This window comes from Etheostoma cragini, chromosome 4 (assembly GCF_013103735.1).
Source record: "Etheostoma cragini isolate CJK2018 chromosome 4, CSU_Ecrag_1.0, whole genome shotgun sequence".
NCBI lineage: Eukaryota > Metazoa > Chordata > Actinopteri > Perciformes > Percidae > Etheostoma > Etheostoma cragini.
Window position 1 is genome coordinate 10,653,723 of NC_048410.1, and position 21,268 is coordinate 10,674,990.

The 21,268-nt window shown below is 41.0% G+C and overlaps 1 protein-coding gene across 1 annotated transcript in view; it reads left to right on the top strand.

Annotated features, from left to right (window-relative positions):
- The window catches only part of kif21b (kinesin family member 21B), a 64,252-nt gene that overhangs the window by 29,865 nt on the left and 13,119 nt on the right, over window positions 1-21,268 (top strand). The window contains exons 5-27 of the mRNA XM_034869510.1: window positions 722-856; window positions 1,023-1,247; window positions 1,421-1,536; window positions 1,897-2,092; window positions 3,119-3,308; window positions 3,452-3,515; window positions 4,013-4,243; window positions 5,080-5,203; window positions 5,290-5,428; window positions 6,165-6,353; window positions 6,730-6,929; window positions 7,560-7,667; window positions 7,923-8,237; window positions 8,744-8,929; window positions 10,354-10,557; window positions 10,651-10,752; window positions 10,903-11,068; window positions 11,283-11,343; window positions 11,545-11,593; window positions 12,363-12,607; window positions 13,666-13,734; window positions 13,867-13,977; window positions 18,106-18,144. Coding sequence (XP_034725401.1) covers window positions 722-856; window positions 1,023-1,247; window positions 1,421-1,536; window positions 1,897-2,092; window positions 3,119-3,308; window positions 3,452-3,515; window positions 4,013-4,243; window positions 5,080-5,203; window positions 5,290-5,428; window positions 6,165-6,353; window positions 6,730-6,929; window positions 7,560-7,667; window positions 7,923-8,237; window positions 8,744-8,929; window positions 10,354-10,557; window positions 10,651-10,752; window positions 10,903-11,068; window positions 11,283-11,343; window positions 11,545-11,593; window positions 12,363-12,607; window positions 13,666-13,734; window positions 13,867-13,977; window positions 18,106-18,144 — 3,464 coding nt within the window. The remainder of the gene's footprint in view (window positions 1-721; window positions 857-1,022; window positions 1,248-1,420; window positions 1,537-1,896; window positions 2,093-3,118; window positions 3,309-3,451; window positions 3,516-4,012; window positions 4,244-5,079; window positions 5,204-5,289; window positions 5,429-6,164; window positions 6,354-6,729; window positions 6,930-7,559; window positions 7,668-7,922; window positions 8,238-8,743; window positions 8,930-10,353; window positions 10,558-10,650; window positions 10,753-10,902; window positions 11,069-11,282; window positions 11,344-11,544; window positions 11,594-12,362; window positions 12,608-13,665; window positions 13,735-13,866; window positions 13,978-18,105; window positions 18,145-21,268) is intronic.

The window sequence follows — 21,268 nt, forward strand, 5'->3', positions numbered from 1 at the left end:
CAATACCAGACTGTTTCAGGGTTGCTTTCTTGAGAAGTTGCCAGATAAAAGGAGTGAGTGGAAGAAAGAGGATGTGATGGGTGATGAAGAGGGCAGGAGGACTGTCTGCTAGAAATGTGACAAGACAATGACAAAGAGGTTACCAAGGGTGTCAGGTGATGATTTAGGGCAAGGGCTACAGTAAATGCTGTCCGGGACAAGGCACTTGGTATTATTTGGTTTCTTCTAAAATATGATAGAGATAGAGAAGATACCTGATAGAGAAGAAAGAAAGACGTTCACGGATTGTTAAATGGAAGCAGAAAGAGAATAGAAGAGAAGAAAGGTTGAATTCAGGAGAGGTCAGGACAGCTGAGAGACAAGTAGAGACAGATGGGCACTCCTGTGAATGGGAAGAGAGAAAATGTCAAAGCAGAGGGAGGGCGGAGATAGAAGTGTGGAGGTGATGGAGTGTGGAAAGAGAAAAGGAGTTAGGACAAAAGCGAGAGAATGTTTTTTAGTTGGCAGCATTGTGAGTGTTGTATAGAAACACTGTGAGGGATGTAGAAAAAACTGATTTAAAGAAAGGTTAAAATCATCAAAATTAGTGTTTTTACACCTTCATGAAATACGCTGATGCAGGTGTTGAGTTCTTCTCAGAAATCTGCATATAGTTTTCTCTTCCACAGTTCAAACTAAAAAGTCCTAACTAAATGTCCTCCATATTGTGTGTTTACTGCAGCTGCTGCAGTGCCTAAAGCTTGGTGCTCTGTCCCGCACCACAGCCAGCACCCAGATGAACGCCACAAGCTCCCGCTCGCATGCCATCTTCACCATCTACCTCTGTCAGATGAGAGTGTGCCCACAGGCTCAAACGGTGAGATTTGGGGTTTGGATTGGAGGGCTGCAGAAAAAACTGAGAAAAAAAGACAATTAATGTAGTATTACAGTCATAGTAGTATTAAAGGGGATGAAATAATCTTTTTTGAGGAAGACAAATTCACGAAATCATTTTTAATTGTTTTTTTGCCCACCCCTGCTAGCAGAACGGAGGTGGAGGAGGAGGTGGGGGAGGAGGAGGAGGAGGAGGAGGAGAAGAAGAGAACGGGGAGTTGAACGGCGTGGACTCGAGCCCCATCGCTCAGCCGGAGTTTGAGACGCTGATGGCAAAGTTCCACTTTGTGGACCTGGCTGGCTCTGAGAGGCTGAAACGCACAGGAGCTACAGGAGAGAGAGCCCGCGAGGGAATCTCTATTAACTGTGGTCTGGTAAGATAGAAATATAAAAATTTGTTGTTTGTTGGTGGTATGATAGAAAACGATGTCAATGACAAAGCCTACATCAGTTCTTCCACTGTCTGTGTTAATAGTATAACTACTTTGTGATAAATTTGTGTGTGTGTGTGTGTGTGTGTGTGTGTGTGTGTGTGTGTGTGATGTAGCTTGCGCTGGGAAATGTGATCAGTGCTTTAGGAGACCAGGCTAAGAAGGGAGGACACGTCCCTTACAGAGACTCCAAACTCACTCGTCTACTACAGGACTCACTAGGAGGCAACAGGTATACACACTCACACACATGCAGTTGATTGACATAAATTGAATTGCCTATATTTTGATAATTGATTACCTTTCTGAAGTTTTTCTCAACAAAATGCCACCAATGTGATGGTTCCAGCTTCTATAAAGTGAGGACTTTAAGCTTCTCTGTGCCATATGTAAATTAAAAAGTGCTCTGGTTTGGTTGTTGACAGAGTTTTCCGGAAGCCCTCAGAGGGACACACAAGGCAAAGCCGTTAATGTTGTACCTGATTATTAAAATGGCTTCTGTTATGTTTGTGCTAACAACAAGACATTCTTAACTCTCTGTTATACTGTATGCACAGTTGTCTAATAACCTTCACATTTCCTTCCTCTCCAGTCGCACATTGATGATCGCCTGCATCAGTCCGTCAGACCGGGACTTCATGGAAACACTAAACACACTGAAGTATGCCAACCGTGCCCGAAACATCAAGAACAAGGTGGTGGTGAACCAAGACAAGACCAGCCAGCAGATCAGCGCCCTGCGTGCCGAGATAGCTCGGCTTCAGATGGAGCTGATGGAGTACAAGGCGGTGAGAGATTTAGGGATGGGTGGTGATGAGGAAAAAGGAAAAATTGTAGGGGAGAGAAATAAACAAAAAAAAATTATTTGGAAAAATAAAGACAAAAAGGTGTTCAGAGAAAAGAGATAAAAAGGGCTGGGAAGTGGTGGCATGTTGAAGATGTTAAATGTGGCAGGTTGAAAGAAAGGAAAAAAAGACAACACATGGCTGGCAGTGTAACTGATGCAATGAGGCGCCATTAGACAACAGTAATGGGAGTAAGTGAGGTTGGTGTTAAAGGGTGAGTAAGAAAAGCAGATGCTGCATCTAATTATTATATTAAATCAAAGATCTTCACTGGAACACACGCACACATTTATACTTTTACTAATGTCCGCATTTTCCAAAGTAATGCAGAGATATATTGATCCCATAGCTGAATGTACAGAGAAGCTATTAAGGTTTACATAATATGGACCATTTGGCAGTTAGAGGACAGATTGAATAATGATACAAGAAAATTGGACAAGAAAAAGGCAGAATATTTAAAGAAAGTCTGCAAGGACTTCACTCCTCAAGGGCCACGAGAAACAAGCAATCATTTAGCAGGGCTGTCAGTCTAGGGTCACCACGGTTACTAGGTGTTAGGAAGTGAACGCATAACTATGCCCAGGGACTGCAAGTTGACCTCAATGTGGTAATAAGGGATGTGATGTGACTGGAGTCTGGAAGTAATGGAGTGTTTTGATGGATGGACTTGTGACGTCTGCAAGTTGCGACTGGATAAGACAGTGACTCTCTGTTCGAAGCGTAAACAACATGATTTTTTCAGCGTTAATCATTCAGAATATGACAATAGTTGCATGATGAGTCACAGAAAGACCAACTCATTTTAAGCAATAGCATTGTGTTCGGTTGGACTGAAACATCAAGTATATGCAGTAGTGTGGATTCAGAATCTGTTTTGTTTTTCAGGTTGTTGCATTGTCCTTATCCCTAAAATTCTTCTGGTGTTCAAGGTCACAGTCATGCTGACTGTTTTGCTCCTCTGTGCAGGGGAAGCGTGTGGCTGGTGAGGATGGTTCAGAGGGCTTCAGCGACCTGTATCAGGAGAACGCAATGTTGCAGAGAGAAAGCGACACACTTCGCCTAAGGGTAAAGGCCATGCAGGAGACCATTGACCACCTCAACACCCGTGTAACACATATGCTGGCCAATGAGGTCAGCGCTCTGCTGACCAAGTCAAGTACGTGAGGGAGACGTGTAACTGCTCTGAATGACTAAAATCTCAGTTTATCTTCAGTTTAGTGCTTTAAGCTTTTTATTTTTAATGCATCCTTTTTGCTTTGAGTGCTTACCTGAGTGCCTCCTTCTGCTTTTGACTGCTAGGTGAGGGCAATGAGGAGATCGGGGCTTTAATCCAGAACTACATCCGAGAAGTTGAAGAACTTAGGTAAGAGCTCTAAACCTTGTGGGATGCCTTTTTTACTGGCATCACTTGTAGCATCACCATAACTGAAATAATCAAACCTAAATGTGGGACAGCACTTACAGGAATGATTTGACATTTTTCAAAATATGTTTACAGAGGGAGTTACATGAGGTGGTCTCTGCTATTCTGTACGTTATGTAGTTGGACCCCTATAGCCGATTAGCAGACAATGTGACCACAAATGACATTATGGCATGTTTTATTAGAGTAGAGAAGATACATAAGGTCAGTGAACCGTGAATGACCATATTTCAATGTTAAAGCTACCGTATGCTACTGAACTTTACAAGAATAAGAATGGGTTGTTTCTTCTTTCGAAAGTTTGACAGTGACTGAAAAAATAGACCCAGTATCATTTCTAATTTCAGAATCATTTTTTCCCCTTCTCAGAACCCAGCAGAAAGAAATTATGAATTAAATAGTTGTCTTTTTCTCCCTCTCTCATTCTCCTCTGTCAGAACCAAGCTTCTTGAGAGCGAGGCCATGAACGAGTCGTTGCGACGGCAGGTGCCCCGACTTTCCTTGCGTTCCCCGTTCCCTTCCTCTGCTCACAGCCCCGCCCCCGGCCACCCCCCTGGCTCCTCCCCTGCTCCCTTGTCCATGGAAGCTGAGATGACGGACGTGTTGCGCCGGGCGAAGATGGACATTGAGAGGTTGAAGAAGAAGGAGAGGAGGCAGAGGAGAATGAGGTGAGTCACGTGATAATGTGAACACTTTTTACGATATAAGAAAAATCCAGACAAAAGTCACCGGAGGAGTCAAGTCACCAGAGTTCCAGGAAGCTCTTCTGTCCTTATACGTCCGAACATCTTACTGTGATGTAAATTTGATTTCTCATTCGTTCTTTTAATCCCTTGTCAATAAATGATGCATGATGAGTACAACATTGTTCATGCCCTCCTCATTGCTTCTCTCCTCTAGCTTAAGAGCCACATCACAAGTCGATTAGTGCTTTGGGACGGCCAGCTTCTGAATAGAATTGGGATGCAGCCAGAGCTAAGTAGTAACGCTGGCCTGGACACAAAAAAGTCTTATTCAGTCGGCCAGTGGGTCATGAGAGAGAAGAGTACACAGCCTAACAGGCTAATTGAGGTTTAATGGGATCGAGATGGAGGTCGAGGAGAATTTAGAGATGGTATGGGTGATAAGCGCGACAGTTGTAAAAGAGGGAGCAAAAGGGAGAACATAATTGGCAATCAAGAGGAAAGAGCTGAAAGGGCAGGATGAGCTGAAGAAGATTTTGCCAATGACTTCACAGGTCTGACTTTGCCGTGAGCATATCACTTGGCTACACTCCCATAGCCTTAATGATGGTTGTTAGGAGGGTGTGACATCTCACTTACATGCAGTATGGATGGTTTGCAATGCATGGTAATGGACAAAAACACTCATAATATTGTACATGAATTGGATAGACTGTCAACTGAAAATAGTAAAGGGAAATAATTTGATAATGCAAAATATATGGGAATATGATGGAATTTGTGTCATTTCTCAATGCCAACTGGCTTTTCTGCTCCTGTAGTCCAGAGTTGGAGAAAGGTCTGAAGAAACGAGTGAAGCTGCACACTCACGAGAATGGAGAGAATGGGCAGAGTGGTCAAAACGGACAGAATGGAGAGATCGATTCAGACGACAATTACACTGAGGTATGGTACTGTGTTGGCATTCATACGGACAACAAACAAAAAACAACTGAACAAAGTCTAATGTATCTGAATGTTTCTGTGTGTAGGATATCATGTCTCCACTGCAGGAGGAGAGTGGTTGTGAAGAAGATGAAGGGGAGGATGAAGAGGAGGGCAGGGAGGAGGAGGACGGGTTTGACAGTGACGAGAGCCTGGTGGATTCAGACTCAGACTCCGATGAGAAAGGTGTGTTTCTGACAGCTGCTGCTTTTTTTTGTGTGCTGCCGTTTAGCCATGCTAGCGACATGGCTCTATAGCTGATAATGTCTGTCTTTAGGTCATTCAGTCAGTATCTCAACCACTATGGAATGGCTTGCTATGACATTTTGTACAGACATTTGTTGTGCGATGAATCCCAATGACTTTGGTGATCCCCTGTCTTTTCCTCTAGCACTGCCAGCTGCTCAAAGTTTATCTCAACATCTTCATTATCAAAAGAATTGGCACAAACATTAGCATAGACATTCATGATTCCTTCCATGATTCCTTTCATGAGTTTATAATGACCTTTAAGATCCTCCGACTTATCCTCTTGCACCATCTACTGGTGTATATTTCAATTAATGGTTTATGACCAGATATTTCAAAAATGAATCACAATCCCAATTGACTCAGCTGTACTTTGTGTTTAGACTAAGGTGGTGAACATGGTACACAGGTTAGCATTGTTATTATGAACATGTAAGCATACTAATATAAGCATTTTGCTCAAAGCATTGTAAGTACACATGAATCAACCAATGCCAACATTTTAGATTGATGCCAATCTCAATAAAAAAAGACAAAAGAATTAAGACTAGAATTTGCTTGGTTTTTGTGAATTCCTGCTAGTTATTTCATTATCCTCCATTATTATTTTATTTAAACTACCTATTTAAGCTCTTCTTGCCACTCAGTCTGATCTCTCCCTTCCAACCTGCAGCCAACTTCCAGGCAGACCTGGCTGATCTGACCTGCGAGATCGAGATCAAGCAGAAGCTGATGGACGAACTGGAGAACAGCCAGCGGAGGCTGCTGATGCTCAAACTGCAGTACGAGGAAAAGCTCATTCTACTGCAGAACAAGATCCGAGACACTCAGCTGGAGAGAGACCGTGTGCTGCAGAACCTCAGTGAGTTCATGCATTACGAGATTTGTACCCAATTCAATACTTTTAGGGCACTGACCGGATTGCCTCCAAAGTATCGTGAATTGAGAAATGCCTCGTCGGTTCCATACCTAAGGAGTCCATCTCATCAGTGTCAGTAAGCCGATAAGCATGCAGTCTGCTGCTACCTAGATCGATTATTTTTTGTTATTGGCTGTCTAACGTTACACGTCAGAAAGACACACAGGTAAAACTCTAAAAAGTTTTGTATCGCAAAAAGTATCGTTTAGGAACTGGCATTGAAGTCACGATATTGGTATCGGTAATGGTATTGAATATTTTTCAACCATACCTAGCGCTACTGACAAAAGATCATTAATCTTAATACGTGGCTACACAGTGTCTATGGAGAACTACACAGAGGAGAAGGCCAACCGGATCAAGCAGGACTACGAGAAACGTCTTAAGGAGATGAATCGAGACCTGCTGAAGCTGCAAGTGGCACAGAAAGAACACGCACGTCTCCTGAAAAACCAAGGGAGGTACGAACGGGAGCTGAAGAAACTCCAGACAGAGGTCAACGATATGAAGAAAGCCAAGGTAAGAGGAAGAAGACTCAAGTCAAGTTATTTTATTTGTATAGCACATTTAAACGAACAGCAGTTGACCCAAAGTGCTTTACAAGTAGAGCATTGAAGGCATAATCAGTATGCCTTAAAGATACATAATCAAGTGTGCAAGGTTACATGAATATAGTTAGGCAAAGGTAAAGTCAAAAAATTAAACATAGAATAAAACAACAATGGAACAGAATTTGCAAATACAAAAACATAAAAAAAGTTCAGTTTAAAACTCTGAAACCCCCCAAAAAATGAATCAAGGGGAGTTAAAAGCAAGAGAGTAAAAATGCTTCTTCATATTTGATTTAAAACTGGCAATTGTATAACAGGATTTGATATGGGGTGGGAGGGAATTCCGGAGTTTGGGGACTACTACCCAAAAGGCTCTGTACCCTCTGGTTTTAAAGCGTGTCCGGGGGATGACAAGGAGTTGTTGGTTTGTAGACCTGAGTGCCCTGATGGTAGAGTAAGTCAACAGGAGATTTTCACTGGGACCCAATGAAGCTCAGCTAAAACGAGCGATGGGGGAGGAGCGGAAGCATGGAAAAATGCCATTGTTTGAGCAGAAATACTAGTGCAGATTAGGAAGCCTGACCTCTGCTGTTTCCAGGTGACACTGATGAAGCAGATGAAGGAGGAGCAGCAGAGGAGGAGGATGGTGGAGGCAAAGAGGAACCGTGAGATCGCCCAACTCAAGAAGGAGCAGCGCCGCCAAGAGGTCAGACTGCATGTGTTTGAGTGTGTTTATGACAGATATATTCAACACTGCAAGCTGCAAACTACAGTCAATACTACAGTGTTAAGAAACACATATTAACATATGTGCTTCATCTCCCTCTAATGTCTCATGCAGATATAGAATAATTGGGAAATTAGTGCTCTAATTAACGTTAGAAGAGCAATATAACAAATGTAGAGGAAAATGTATAACAGACATGTTGAGAGTGCTCTTTCTGTCTGTCCTGTTCATCAGTACCAGATTCGAGCGCTGGAGTCTCAGAAGCGGCAGCAGGAGCAGGTGCTGCGCAGGAAGACACAGGAAGTGACCGCCTTGCGGCGCCTGGCCAAGCCCATGTCAGACCGTGTGGCGGGGCGTGTGGCCCGCTGGAACCAGAGTCCCCCAGTTACAGACTCCGGGGCTGAGTTATCAGCCAGCACCACAGCAAGCAGCTCTGAACCTGAGACTGGGAGGACTGTGAGCGGGCTGGTGAGACAGTGGAACAACAAAAACAATGTGTTTGGATATCTGGCAGAGAGTGAAGGGAGCATGGATGGAACCAGGGTCATTGGGTAAGCTGGGTTGATGTAGTCAATGACCTCTCATTTACATGTACATGTGTGAATGCTGTCTTTGTAGGTGATTTTTTTTTTTTGTTATAATGACCAAAGCGTCACTTGTAGTAATAAACCTACAGAGAGTTATCACCCGAATCTGGAGCTCCCATCAACTTTCCAGAGCTTTACAGTGAGTTTTGGCTAATTGTTTAGCCGTCCGGACGTAGTTCTACTGTTTTGGTTCACTCTCGCTGCTCTCATAGTGTTGTTTTCAGCTGTAGCAGGCAGATGTTCAACTCAGCATCTAACCAGCAGATACTCACAGTTAGCTACTGGTTAGAAAACATAGTTTACTTAGGTGGACACAAACAACACAACCAAATGAATTAGAATGTTTCTCAGTAAATGCTGGTTGTGTAAATGAGTAAACTGTTCCTAGCAGGTTCACCATATCAACTGAAATGGTGATGATACGTTAGTGTTGTGGCGGAAAAAATCAGTCTCTCTTTGTCCCTTCCCGGCAGTAGGAAGAAGTTGCAGCGTAAGCCAGCGGGCGTTGGAAGCGTTGGAGTGGCGGGCCGAGCCAGCAGCTTCTCCAAGTCTGCCCGTCAGAAGTGGCAAGCGCTCGAGCGTCGCGTTATGGACATTGTCATGCAGAGAATGACAATCGCTAATGTGGAAGCTGACATGGATCGCCTTATAAAGGTAGGGATGACCTTCACATTTTTATTCTAGATTAAATTGTGCTGTTTGAGGCGTTGTTGTTACTGGGATTATACTAGGTTTGGTAGCTATAGAGTAAAATGGCATCGACAGGGCTCGGCTGTTAAACTGGGACTTGGCCTTGACCTGGATCACGTGAGACGAGGAAAATTGTTTTATAATACAATTAGCCAGAACCAATATACATCAAGAGATAGGGCTGGGCAATCAATAAAATTTTGTTCTTGATGTTGATTTTTGCACATAACAATCACAAAAACAATTGTATTGCTCGTTACATTTCGCAAGTTCTTATTTTGCCTTGTCTTCTGTCAAATCTGACCCATTTTCAAAAAGTTTCTATACCAGAAATGTGGGTTTCTTTTACCCAAACTGTCAAAAGAAATAACGTGGATGGTTCCATACAAGGCTCTTTACAAGTAAATCAAATTTTTTATTTATTTTTTATTTTATTTGTATATAATTTCCCTTGCATGTTCGAAATAAAGATATCAATCACTCAATCAATCAATTGATCAGCTCACTAATTTCATTGAATTTGGGTGTTTTAGTCAATTTGATAGCATTTAAAAAAGATAATGTTAAAAGACGGTCTGCAAAAGCGCCAAAAGAAATCAGCAAAAGCTTCAGAAAAAGTTATTTAAAAACTTGGAAAAAGGGACTAAGACGTCAAAACATTTCCCAAACATCAGGAAAAGCAACAAAAGTGTCAAAAAAGACCACAAAAACATCGCCGGGAAAACACAAGAATTAACTGTTTCACTGTTTTTTAAGTGCAATAAATGCAACATCTTTCCAAAAGTCAATGAGTAATCGTGTTAAATAATCAAAATCAATTGATTTCAATATTGACCAATCTAATTGTGATTAGGACTTTTTTCCATGATATGTGCACCCTTCACCATACATAGAGATTGGCATGTTTTTATTTCAGTTAGACTAATAGCCGGTTTGATTTGCATTGAGAGTAGAAAGTATTCCATGCCAACCTCTATTTATGGAGGAGGGTATATGATGTTGTGGGGCTTTTTAAATTCAAAAGCCAAGGGAACTTTATCAGGATGCATAGTATCCTGATTCAATAAATAACTGGCCTTTAATAATAAAAATCTGCCCGCGTCTATGAGAATTTATCATAGGGGTATGGATATTTGTGCCCCCTGTATTTTAAGGAACAACATTTATTTATTTACAATACATCATCCATTCACAAAGAAAATTTGTGTTCTTCAAAGGTTAGATTCTACTTCATTTTTTAATTAAGGCATTAAGATACATTTCCAAAACATTATTTTTTTTATTGCTCTTTTTAGTCAACTTAAGCATGGGCATGTAAACTTATGAGCACAACTATTGGTCTGACCTTTTTTTTTGCACTGTATGCATTTGTGTTTTTCATGAGTCAGAAGCGAGAGGAGCTGACAGTCCATCAAGAATCACTCTCACACAAGAAGGACGTACTAATGGCAGACGGAGAGGGACCAGAAGCAGAAGACCGCCTCCTTCAGGAAATTACCGAGGAGATTGAGGTGCTGAACGCCAACATAGACTACATCAATGACAGCCTGTCTGACTGCCAGGCCACCATTGTACAGATAGAAGAGACCAAGGTAACACACACACACACACACACACACACACACGTTTGCAGTCTAGCTGTGAGAAGTGAGAGGAGTAATGCCTAGGATTGTGTCTTCCTGCAGGACGAGCTGGACTCAGTGGACACCTCAGTTGTGATCAGTTCCTGCTCTCTGGCTGAAGCACGCAACTTGCTGGATCACTTCCTGAAGGCTTCCATAGACAAAGTGAGTTATCATCGTGTTCTGGGGGCTATGAAAACTTAAAATTACTGTTAAGGTGGGTTGCAGGTGGGCTTGCAGACTTAGAAACATTTGTAGTTGAAACATTTGTAGTGTGCATTATCATTTTTGATTTTGTCTGGTCTGTGTGAACAGAGTCTACTGGTGGCTCAGAAGGAGGCTCAGGTCCGACTGCTGGAGGGTCAGCTGAGACAGACCGATATGATTGGCTCATCTCACAATCACATAATCCTCGATGCCCTGCGAGAAAAAGCAGAATACATCCCTGAGCTCCACGCTCTTATCCACAATGTACAGCAGGGTGAGTGGTGTTTTTTGTTCATGCTTAGTGTGGCAGTGGGCACTGTACAACTTTATTCGGCATGTTCCCTTGACTGAATCTGAATATATCAAACTAAAAAATGCGCAGTATGAAATGTGGTAGTGGATTAGGTTTTGTCACACACAGACTTAGCAAGTGGCAGTCTGTGTACAGTGTGCAGGTGGCTGACGAGGTATGTTTGGTGTGCTTCCAGAAAATGGTTACGCCAGCACAGACGAGGAGCCCTCTGAGTTCAGCCAGGCGTCTGACAGCAGGTGAGACTGCAGTCAGCCACACAAAATCCTCCTCTCACTCTGACCCATTTTTCACAATGTGCTAAAGTTGGTCTTATTGTACAAAAAACCAGGTCAGACATAGTTTTATCTGAAAAATATGTACATTTTACTATGTACAGTCCTCATTCCTTTTTGTATCCATGTATATTTCTCTAACCCTCTTTTACTCTCTTTCTACAGCGTATCTCAAATGAAAGAATCCAACAGCCAAGATGATTTCAAAATAAAGGTACAGCTGATTTGTGTTGTTGAAGTGCATATTGTAGTTGTTGTTTGGCTATTAGAGATTTAAATCCACATCCTTCCTCTTAACACAACAAAAGTGTCTTCTTTTTAAATCCACATATCAACATTGCCTCCATGTTTTATTTCTCAGAATAGCTCTATTTTTTTCCATGTCCGTGTTTAAAACATCAGGTATTGCTGCAACTTGCAGTAGCCAAGCCTGTCAGACTTTCATGAGTCATGATGACACTGCATGTTGTTGGAATTAGTGTTTTTTTTAAGTGTGATTGTGTTTAGACCCTTACTCTATTTTTCACTGTCAACACACATGCCACAGTGTCTGTCAGAGCAGCTGCCATTTTTGTTTGGAACCATGAGGTGGCAGCATAAGCAAACACTTTACACTTCTTCTACTCACAAAAGTGTTGGTTTGATTTTCTGAAGAGGAACCCTGTTTTTACACCAACTCCTCCTGCCATCTTGTTAATACCTTGTTAATACTGTGTGAATTTGTTGTCTTCATTGGGTTTTTGATGTTATTGTTCTCGTTGACCCCACATTGGCTTCTTTCTCTTTTCAAGTTTGTTTTGCTATTATCATATTCTCTTTGCTCTTTACCCTACTGCATGGTGATTTAGGGCAGTGTCTTAATTTCCTCTTGTGCCTTTATTAAATTCAATCCTCATCTTTATTTTATCGCTCAGTTTTTTTATATCCCACTATCCCACTTCTTTTCTTATATCATTCCCCTGTCTATGCAAATGATCAACCAGATGGAGCCTCGTCTGTCAGCTCAGATGAAGGCGGTGTCAGCGGAGTATCTGGGTCCCATCCTGGACTCCTCATCAGGCAGCAAGCAGCAGCACATCACCAAGTCTCTGGCCTCGCTGACAGACATCCAGGAGGATGGCATGAGCCTAGGGACATTGAGTCTGGGGCTCAGCCCGGCCTTGCGAGATCCCTACCACAGGGACCGGGCCTTCCGCACCATCAGCCTACCTGTCAGGGGACATACCTTGTAAGTGAATATAATGGCCGCTGAGATAATCTAGGACAATACATTTGATTTAAGTGTTACCTGGGGAAAGAAGGAGACTTGGCTGTTGCATTTAAGCCATGTGGAAGCATGATAACACCTCACTAGTAACAATCACTGCAGGGTGTCTGATGGTAGAGCATTTGTATTTGCACTCTCCACTTCTGTGGTTCCCAACTTTTTTTTACCCCCACAGCCTATCAAATAAGCTCAAGTACCTTTTACTTTTGGCTATATATGTCCACCATTTCTCCATTACTCCTTTTTCACAATTGTGTCATTACTTTTCAATAACTATTTTAATTATGTATCTATTACATTTCCCTATTGGAACTGTTTATTCATTACTTTCATAACTGTTTAGACTAAAACAGTGTTCAGCTATTACAGCTAACTGACTATGTGGATATACATTTTTTAATCAAATCCTTACTTTTATTCTATCAAATTAGTTGAGCTTCTCTACAAATATTTCAAAGTACAACTTGTCTACTGCAGCAGTGCCAGAACTGGAACATTTTCAACTATTTTGACATAAGATGTGTTGTTGAGGTAAACAAACAAGCGGGATAGAAACATATGGATAATTCCATAACCGTGAACTAATATCACCAATCAACAAGAAAAAAAGGACCATCTTTTTACTTATTTTTATTTCCTGATAAAGTTGTCAAGAGTTTTTGTGTCTCTCCCCCTCTGCACACTTCCAACTTCCCAACCACTGAAAACCTGCCAGAGGCCAAACATTTTTTAGGTTATAAAACTGCTTCAGGGAGAAAAAAGGACAAGCCAAGGAAATTTCTATTAGTCCCCTGGGATATGAAGCCTGGTTGTGTGTGATTGGCTATTTAAAGAGTTAGTCTGCCAGTTGCTTTAGTCTGCTAGAAATGCCTACAGTTGTTGTAGCTTAAGTTATAGATTCCCCATGTTCACATATTTGTGTATCATCCTCCTGTGCACTCCCTTAAAGATTTGCTTAGTTGGCTTTTGTGTTTGTGTGTGTGTGTGTGTGTGTGTGTGTGTGTGTGTGTGTGTGTCAGTCCCAGGCAGTCTCGAGGTTATGACACTTCCCCTCTAACAAGGAGGAAATCTTACGACCGCGCGTACAGGTACATGCACTGTAATTCTCAGTTTGAGCTATTTTGTTGGCAGATTGATCTTTTTTTTTGGCTATGTAGTGTAATTTTCATTCTTCTTAACTCTTCTCGTCCTTTCCTATCCTTCACCTTCCTCCTTATCAGGCCTGCTGACGGCTATACTCCCCCCTCCTCCCCTCCTTTGAGGACCAGGAACGACCGCAACGTCTTCTCGAGGCTCACCAGCAACCAAACCCAAGGTTCTGCTCTGGACAAGTGAGTACACTCTTGCACAGTAACACACTTATTTCGTACCTGTATTTCTTTTCTTTTTTTCTTTTTTTTCTCTTCCATGGTTTAAAATCTTAACTGGCATTGTAGTTAGGCTGAAGGTCAAGCCGTTTGAGAGGAAAGGTCTTTTGTCCGCGGTGTAGATGTAAGAGTGCGCTCTTAGACAAAAATACTTTTCATCTGGGATTAATGTAGTTCCTTGGGGGACTGATGGTGCAAACATTCATAGAGACCAGGTGGCGTGCACTGCAGACACATCGAAGAACTGATCACCCAAACCTTAACCACAGGCTGCATTTAGCAACACAACAAGGTGTAATTGTAGTGTGTTTGTAGTCTATATAATTGGGGTTGTGGGGGAAAACAGCACGCTCTGGTATGATACTGTATGTCTGTTTTAACTTGATGTACATGATAATGATCATGATAATGAAGAGAAAGAGAAATCATCTTGTACAATCTAATACAATTGAAAACAGCCCTGCCATAAATCTTATCTCATGAAATTCCAGTTTGTTGACACAGTGTCAGAAGAATTAGATTTAAATGTATGGTAATTCTTTAGGCTGTAGTGAGATTGGGCGTTGAATTTGCCGCTTTTTAAAATCCTATTTACATACATAAAAGTTAAAAGAATGTTATGAACATTTTTCAATGTCTGAATGTGTGTAGTCCAGCTACATCAGATGGAGACACAATGTGGATATGGGATGCATGTTAATGTCAGCCTCTGAACCTTTTCCCTTGCACTTCAAAATCAATTCTAGCTTGTTAATTTCAGTCATTGTTCGGCTCTGCTCTAAAGTTGTTTGTTTTCTAATCTTTATTAATCCATAACATTGTTAGTTTTATTGACCCCTAATTGTTAGAGAGGATGCCGGGAGAACAGGGTGCTGTACTGTCTGTGTGAATCTTTGTGTGTCGGAGCCTGTGGGTCCTCATTATGTAGAGCAGGGGTAGGGAAATGGCTTGGCTGTTGTCATCCTTCCATGAGGCTCTTGATTGAAGCCATTTTGAATTAACTCAGGTTGGCATGTGTGAGGATATTTATGTTTAGGGTGGCGTTTGTAGTTCCTACAGGAGGAGTCTTCCTATAGAGCATGAGGCAGGACGATCAAATTTTTTTTTTTCTTTCATCTTTTGTTGCAGGCTGTATTTGCGTTTGTTGCAATCTGATGGAATGTTTTAACATCATTTAATCATTTAGAGTCTTCCTTTTTCTTAAAGGGAAATGTGGGGTAAAAGTTTTTTTTGCTGAAGTGAACACTGAATACAATGATTCAAGATTCATCGTTTAAATCATAATTGTACTTTGTTTGGTATCTACTTCACTGACACGGTCCTAACTGTGACACTTAATTCATCATCACAAGCATAAATTCAAAGCTAAATGTAGCCAATTTAATAAAAAAAATTTCAAAGTTAGTCTGAATTGTCTGCATGAATTCTGTGTCATTGGATGTCAATCGAGAAGCTGTCTAAAGATGAAGATCATGATGTTCTGTTGCACTTCCACAAAAACTATTAAAATGCAATAAGAGGTTTTTGTGATAAGGACTGTATGGATGGATTCGGCTTCTGTTTTTCAAGCGATTTATGTTTGAATGAAGGATACACCGATTATCGGCTGCGTTATTCAGCTTTTTTTGATTATCTGATATTTTTTTATCCGATTGCCGATAAAATAAATTAATTTGAAATGTGCTTCTTAGGTTTTGATACAGCCGTCTGTCTACGTCTGTAGGCAGTTATAGTCCATCAACGCCACTGAAGGATAGTGTCCCTCTAATGGTCAAAGCTGCTTCAACAAGCAAGTGGAGTTGAGTTTCAAACATAAGGCAGCAGATATTGCAGTGTTTCAAAGCCAGCCACAATGTTGGTCCGGTTTGAAATTGGCCAGCCAAGCATTTGTCAAATCAGGTTTCAGCCAGTGCACTACCACTATCCTTCCAATGCTTGAAATAAAGCCCGGAAAAGGAGAGCACCTATCAATCATCTATCGTAACACTGCCTTGTGTCCAATGCTGGGAAGCGGCACCACATGTGGAAACATTTCAGAAGAGGGAGTGAGATGGAGCCTGGACTTGGGTGAGAACTGTGATTATTTTATCATAGTTAATGAAATCTGCTGCACAGTAAGGATACAGAAATTTCATACACCCGACGTATATAACGCAACCTACGGATGTGTATTGAACCCGCGTTGGACCCATTCAAATGAGTCAGCCGTCGCTCTGTTTGTCACTAAGTGGAGATGTCTGTCGGCAGTGTAGTTCATACACTACACTGATAAACCAGATTATTGAACAGTAACGATCAGCTTCATGATCAAAGAACATTTTTGTATCACATCTACACGTCAATCTATCTCCCCCCCTTTGTATATATCTCTTTCTTGATGAATGCATTGAAGAAAAGGCCTAAACGTGCACTAAAAGTTCTATTTTTCAGCATTTATTTTAAACATATGCTTGAAGGCATTTCAACTAAGTTTTCTGTTGTCTGTGTTATTCTAAATATTGACTCTAAGATTTTAATTTCATTTTACTTTCCAATGTATGTCAGCAAATATCGGTTATCAGCCTCCTTGATTACTCCTTGAACAATTGGTAGCGGCCCTAAAAAAAAAAAATCAAATCGGTCGATCCCTAATGTGAATAGATTGGTTGCCCGTGAGGCAGGGATCAGGCATTTGACACAGATTTCAAATACACATGGGAATGAGGGAAATAATTTTGTTCTTGTCCTCTGATGGATAAAGGGGCTTTGAATGCCAAAACAATTTTTCAATCTTCACATTACATTTACATCCTCCAAAACCAATGAATTCTAAATGGATTTTGTCTTGAGAGTCTGAAAGAAAAGAGGATGTCACTATGCTAATAGCCACTTTGGCCAGCAGTTAGAACCAGGAAATGGAGGAATTTACATAACCTTTCCCTCCGGTCATATCCAGAATCATTTAGATTTATTATTTCATGCTCAGAGTGTAAAGCACAGGCTCTTATTGTGACAAACAAGAAGTAATAAATTATTTACAATATAGTAACACTTTTATTGCACATTTACACATAGTGGAGGTACCGTATTGGTGTGGTCTGAATTCTTCCCTCGGCAGCTTTGAGCAGGCCTACCTGTGAGTTTGATCAACAACATTATCTTCCATTCTGGATTTTTCCTTCTGTTAACCCTGACTGCGGTCCCTTATGTTCTTTTCTGTACTAATTCCCTGTATATGGCTAGAAAAAGTAGATTTGGGAGTGGACACTGGCCTTAGGGGAGTCATACATTGGGGCTACAAAAGTGTAGAAATTATAGTGTGCAGTTCTTTGACCTCTGTGTATGACTATCCTTTAATCAGTGTTTCCGTCTTGACTACTTCCTTCTCTCTTCAGTACCTTTTTTCTGCCATGTTCAAATGAATAGTTAGACATTTGGAAATACGCCTTTTCACTTTCTTGCCGAGAGTTAGATGATTGATTGATACCACTCATGTCTGTAAATCAAATATGAAGCTTATTTAATTCAAAGGTGAGCAGGTTTTAGAGTTACTGGTAGGCAACTTATTTAACTTTTACTGTTATGTTTGTTCTGTTTTTTGCTATGCTAAGCTAAACTACGCTAAGTCGCTGTTGGCTTTAAAGTTCTACTGAACGGACAGACAAAAGAGTGGTATCAATTTACTCATCTAACTCTCGGCAAGAAATTAAATAAGCCATAATGTCGAACAATTTCTTTAAAGCTTTACCCTTTTAATGTCAGCCCTCAGGAAAATTCCACAAAAAACAGCTACTCAGTGTGGGTGTACCTACAGTAAACATGCTCTACCAAGGAAACATCTGCAGACAGAGGTTAAGGAATACAGCCTGTTCAGTGGTTATCCTCACGAAGAAGCAAATTTCATGGCCAACTGCCTGATAATCACTGAACAAGCTTTACTATTTGACTGAGCTTTGCTGCCAGTTTGCTCATTGCTTTTTATCTAAAACCCTTCCTCCAGTCACTCCTTCCTTTTAACCCTTTGCCAGTAACCCTTCTGTCTTTCCTTAGCGTGGTTAACCCTTTCCTCTTCCCGCCCCACCCTCCCCTCTCCTGCTCCTCTTCTGCCTCCAGGTCGGATGACAGCGACTCTTCGCTCTCCGAGGTGCTCAGGTAGAGGAACTGTGTTTGTCTCTCTCTGTTTTTCCCATTTGCCTGTTAACTCATCTGGTCTCCACCGGTAGTCAGTGCCTCGCCTGGCCTCTCCTCCAATCCCCCCAATCCCCCTCCCCCCCCTGTGAATGAGGTCGCTTTGGTGCATCTTTTAACCACATGTGGCTTTCTGGACCCGCCGCCCTTTCCCACATGTGATGTTTTGTTTCTCTGTGGTGTAGCTCGCTCACAAGACCGGAATGAACCTTACCACTTTTCTGCAGGCTGCAGAAAAACAAAGAAGCAAACACTAAAATGGGAAAACGTTATTTAAACAAACTTTAACTGCTTTAATAATTGTTCTGATTGCAGTAACAACCTTACAAAAATCAGCAATTCCCTAGATACTTCATTTACAGTAAAGATTGCCGTATTGACAGAAGTTTAGAAATACATGAGTTAAAGGAATAGTTCCACATTCCGTTCAAGTGTTGGATGAGAAAAATTTGTGTCAATCTCATGTCTGTCTGATTTGTAACCAGCAGCCAGTTAGCTTAGCACAAAGAGTGGAAGCAGGGGAATGGCTAGCCTGGCTCTTTCTAAAGCTCTGAAGCTCACTAATGTATATCTTGTTTGTTTAATTCGTAGAAACCTGAAGCTTAAACCACAAATTGTTGTTTTATGGTGACCAATGTGCAGGACTTTTTCTGGACCGGGTGCAGTGTAGACACTGTGAGTTTGCCAGGAAAACAGCAGACTTTGTTTTTTATACTTTCTTTTTTTGTATGTATTAAAAGCAACACATCATGTTAATGAGTTAGTTATTCAGTGATTTACCATTGGACAGAGTCATGCTAGCTATTGTACCTTGTGTGCAGTTGTTGTGCCAAGCTAATTGACTACCGACTGTATCATCAAATTTATTGTACAAACAAAGAGATATCCACATTTGCATCTAACTTTTGTCAAAAAAAGCCAACTGTTTTCCCGAAATTTCAAACTATTACTTTAAGACAAAAAAATGAAATTATATAATAATGATAAAAACAGAAATGTCTCCTCTGTATATTTATCTCACATGGTCACACACAAATTGATGCACCTCTCACCAAGGCCCTTCTGTCTGTTTTTTGTGTTTTGCAAAGGGCACACACTGATCCCCCCCTCCATGTTTTTATTATTATACTTGTCTCTTGGTGCTTGGCCCAGCAACATCCATTAGCAGCCCTTTCATAATGCATAACACAGCACACTATGATATCTTCCATAGACGCTTATAGAATGGGAACACTTTCTGCCATTTGGACCAGTGCCGTGCTGTGAGAAATAGAGTGGTGCATTAAGCAATATTATAATATGGGCAGTATATGTCCTTTTATAGAGAAAAATGTGTGAAGGTTTAAAGAAAGTATTTAAAATCATGCAGCATAATGATTCAATGGCAGGTGAACACAGTAGCATGCAAACGGTTGTAAGTATATGGGCTCTTGTACAATACACTACAGTAAAATAAATTATCTTTTATTCACAATTTAAATATATAATACCTTTAGTACCTTATTTAGTCTGACTTCCCATTTTGACCAATGAGGATGGAGTGCAATGCCTTCTCAGACAACATTAAAGGGTTAACGGCCTTCAGATTGTCAAGGTTCATTCAAATGAAACTGCACCTTAGATCCTTTTTCTTTTATTGTTTTCAGTTTTCCCTTTCCTTGTATTTTATATATATATATATATATATATATATATATATATATATATATATATATATATATATATATATATATATATATATATATATATATATATATATATATATATATCACAAGATTGTCTGTGATGCTGTTTTAACTCCGTAAAGCTGTCATCAGGCTGTTACATCTCTCCACTTACCCCACACACCCTTTTCCCTTGGCCCCATAAGGCGATTGGCTGTGGAGGTGCTGAACTGAGAGTCAGCTCCTCCTGACTGGCGGAGAATGGATGCTGCATGTGGTGATGGTGACGTCTTGGGACGTTGTGCTGTGGTTTATTTTTGAGTTGCAGGCTGCTGTGTGATTGTTCTTCCAGGTTGTGGCTGCACATGTCGATTTTATTTTGTGTTTTGACGAGATTTCACAGACATGCATGCACATTTGTTTCACAAAGTCTATTTTTTCATTTTCACAGTTTTTCATTTTGTTTGGCATATTTCACTATAAAGTTGTACACAGTATTTTTTATGTTTTTAGTTTTTTTGTGTGTATTTGTTTGGTTGCTCATCAGTGTGCGTGAAGGCACAGAAGAGGAGCATGTTGCAAGTTTTAAGCACAGCCTTCTATATATTTTTCTTACTCCATGCAGAAACAGTACCTGTCCCGAGTTTTGTGTGTAATCACAGATTTCCTTTTCCTTTGTCACACCCTTTGGCTCTCCTTCATTGTGTTTGGCCTCACTCTCTCTTACACACATACAGTATGCACTCACATACACACTAACTAGCACTGGTGTTATTAGGAAGCCCACTGGGGACCAATTTCCCCACATTCCTTTCTCTTCTTCTTCTCACCCTCTGCCTGCTCTGTTTCACTCTGATTGCTCTCCAGGCTCTCTGACTCTTGCCTGTCAGTGGGACATACTGTAGATTTGGGGGGGGTGCAAAGGTTCAGCTAGAGAGATTGAATGCACAAAACGTGTGTGTGTGTGTGTGTGTGAGTGTGAGACACAGAGAAAGAGAGAGAGACAGAGAGACAAGTTGCTCCTACTGTGGTAGTGCCTTAATTAGTCTGTTTTACAACTAAAGAAAAGCATGCAGGGGGAGTGAATGCATACCAGAGAGATGGAGCAGGTAGGCTCAGAAAATCAACAGGAAGTTGTTTGATTGCATATAGGTACATAGCTATTTTAGGGGAGTATCATTTGTATGTACTGTATATTCTGTGAGGTTTGTATGTGTTTGTATTGTCTCTGTATAATGGATAGACTAATTGTGTTTTGTGTGCATGTTTGTGATTGGCTGATACTCCGAGATGTTTTAGACAAATGTGGAAAGAAATCAACTTCACTGATTCATTATAACGTGACTGTATGACGTGACGTGACACCGTGTGTGTGTGTGTGTGTGTGTGTGTGTGTGTGTGTGTGTGTGTGTGTGTGTGTGTGT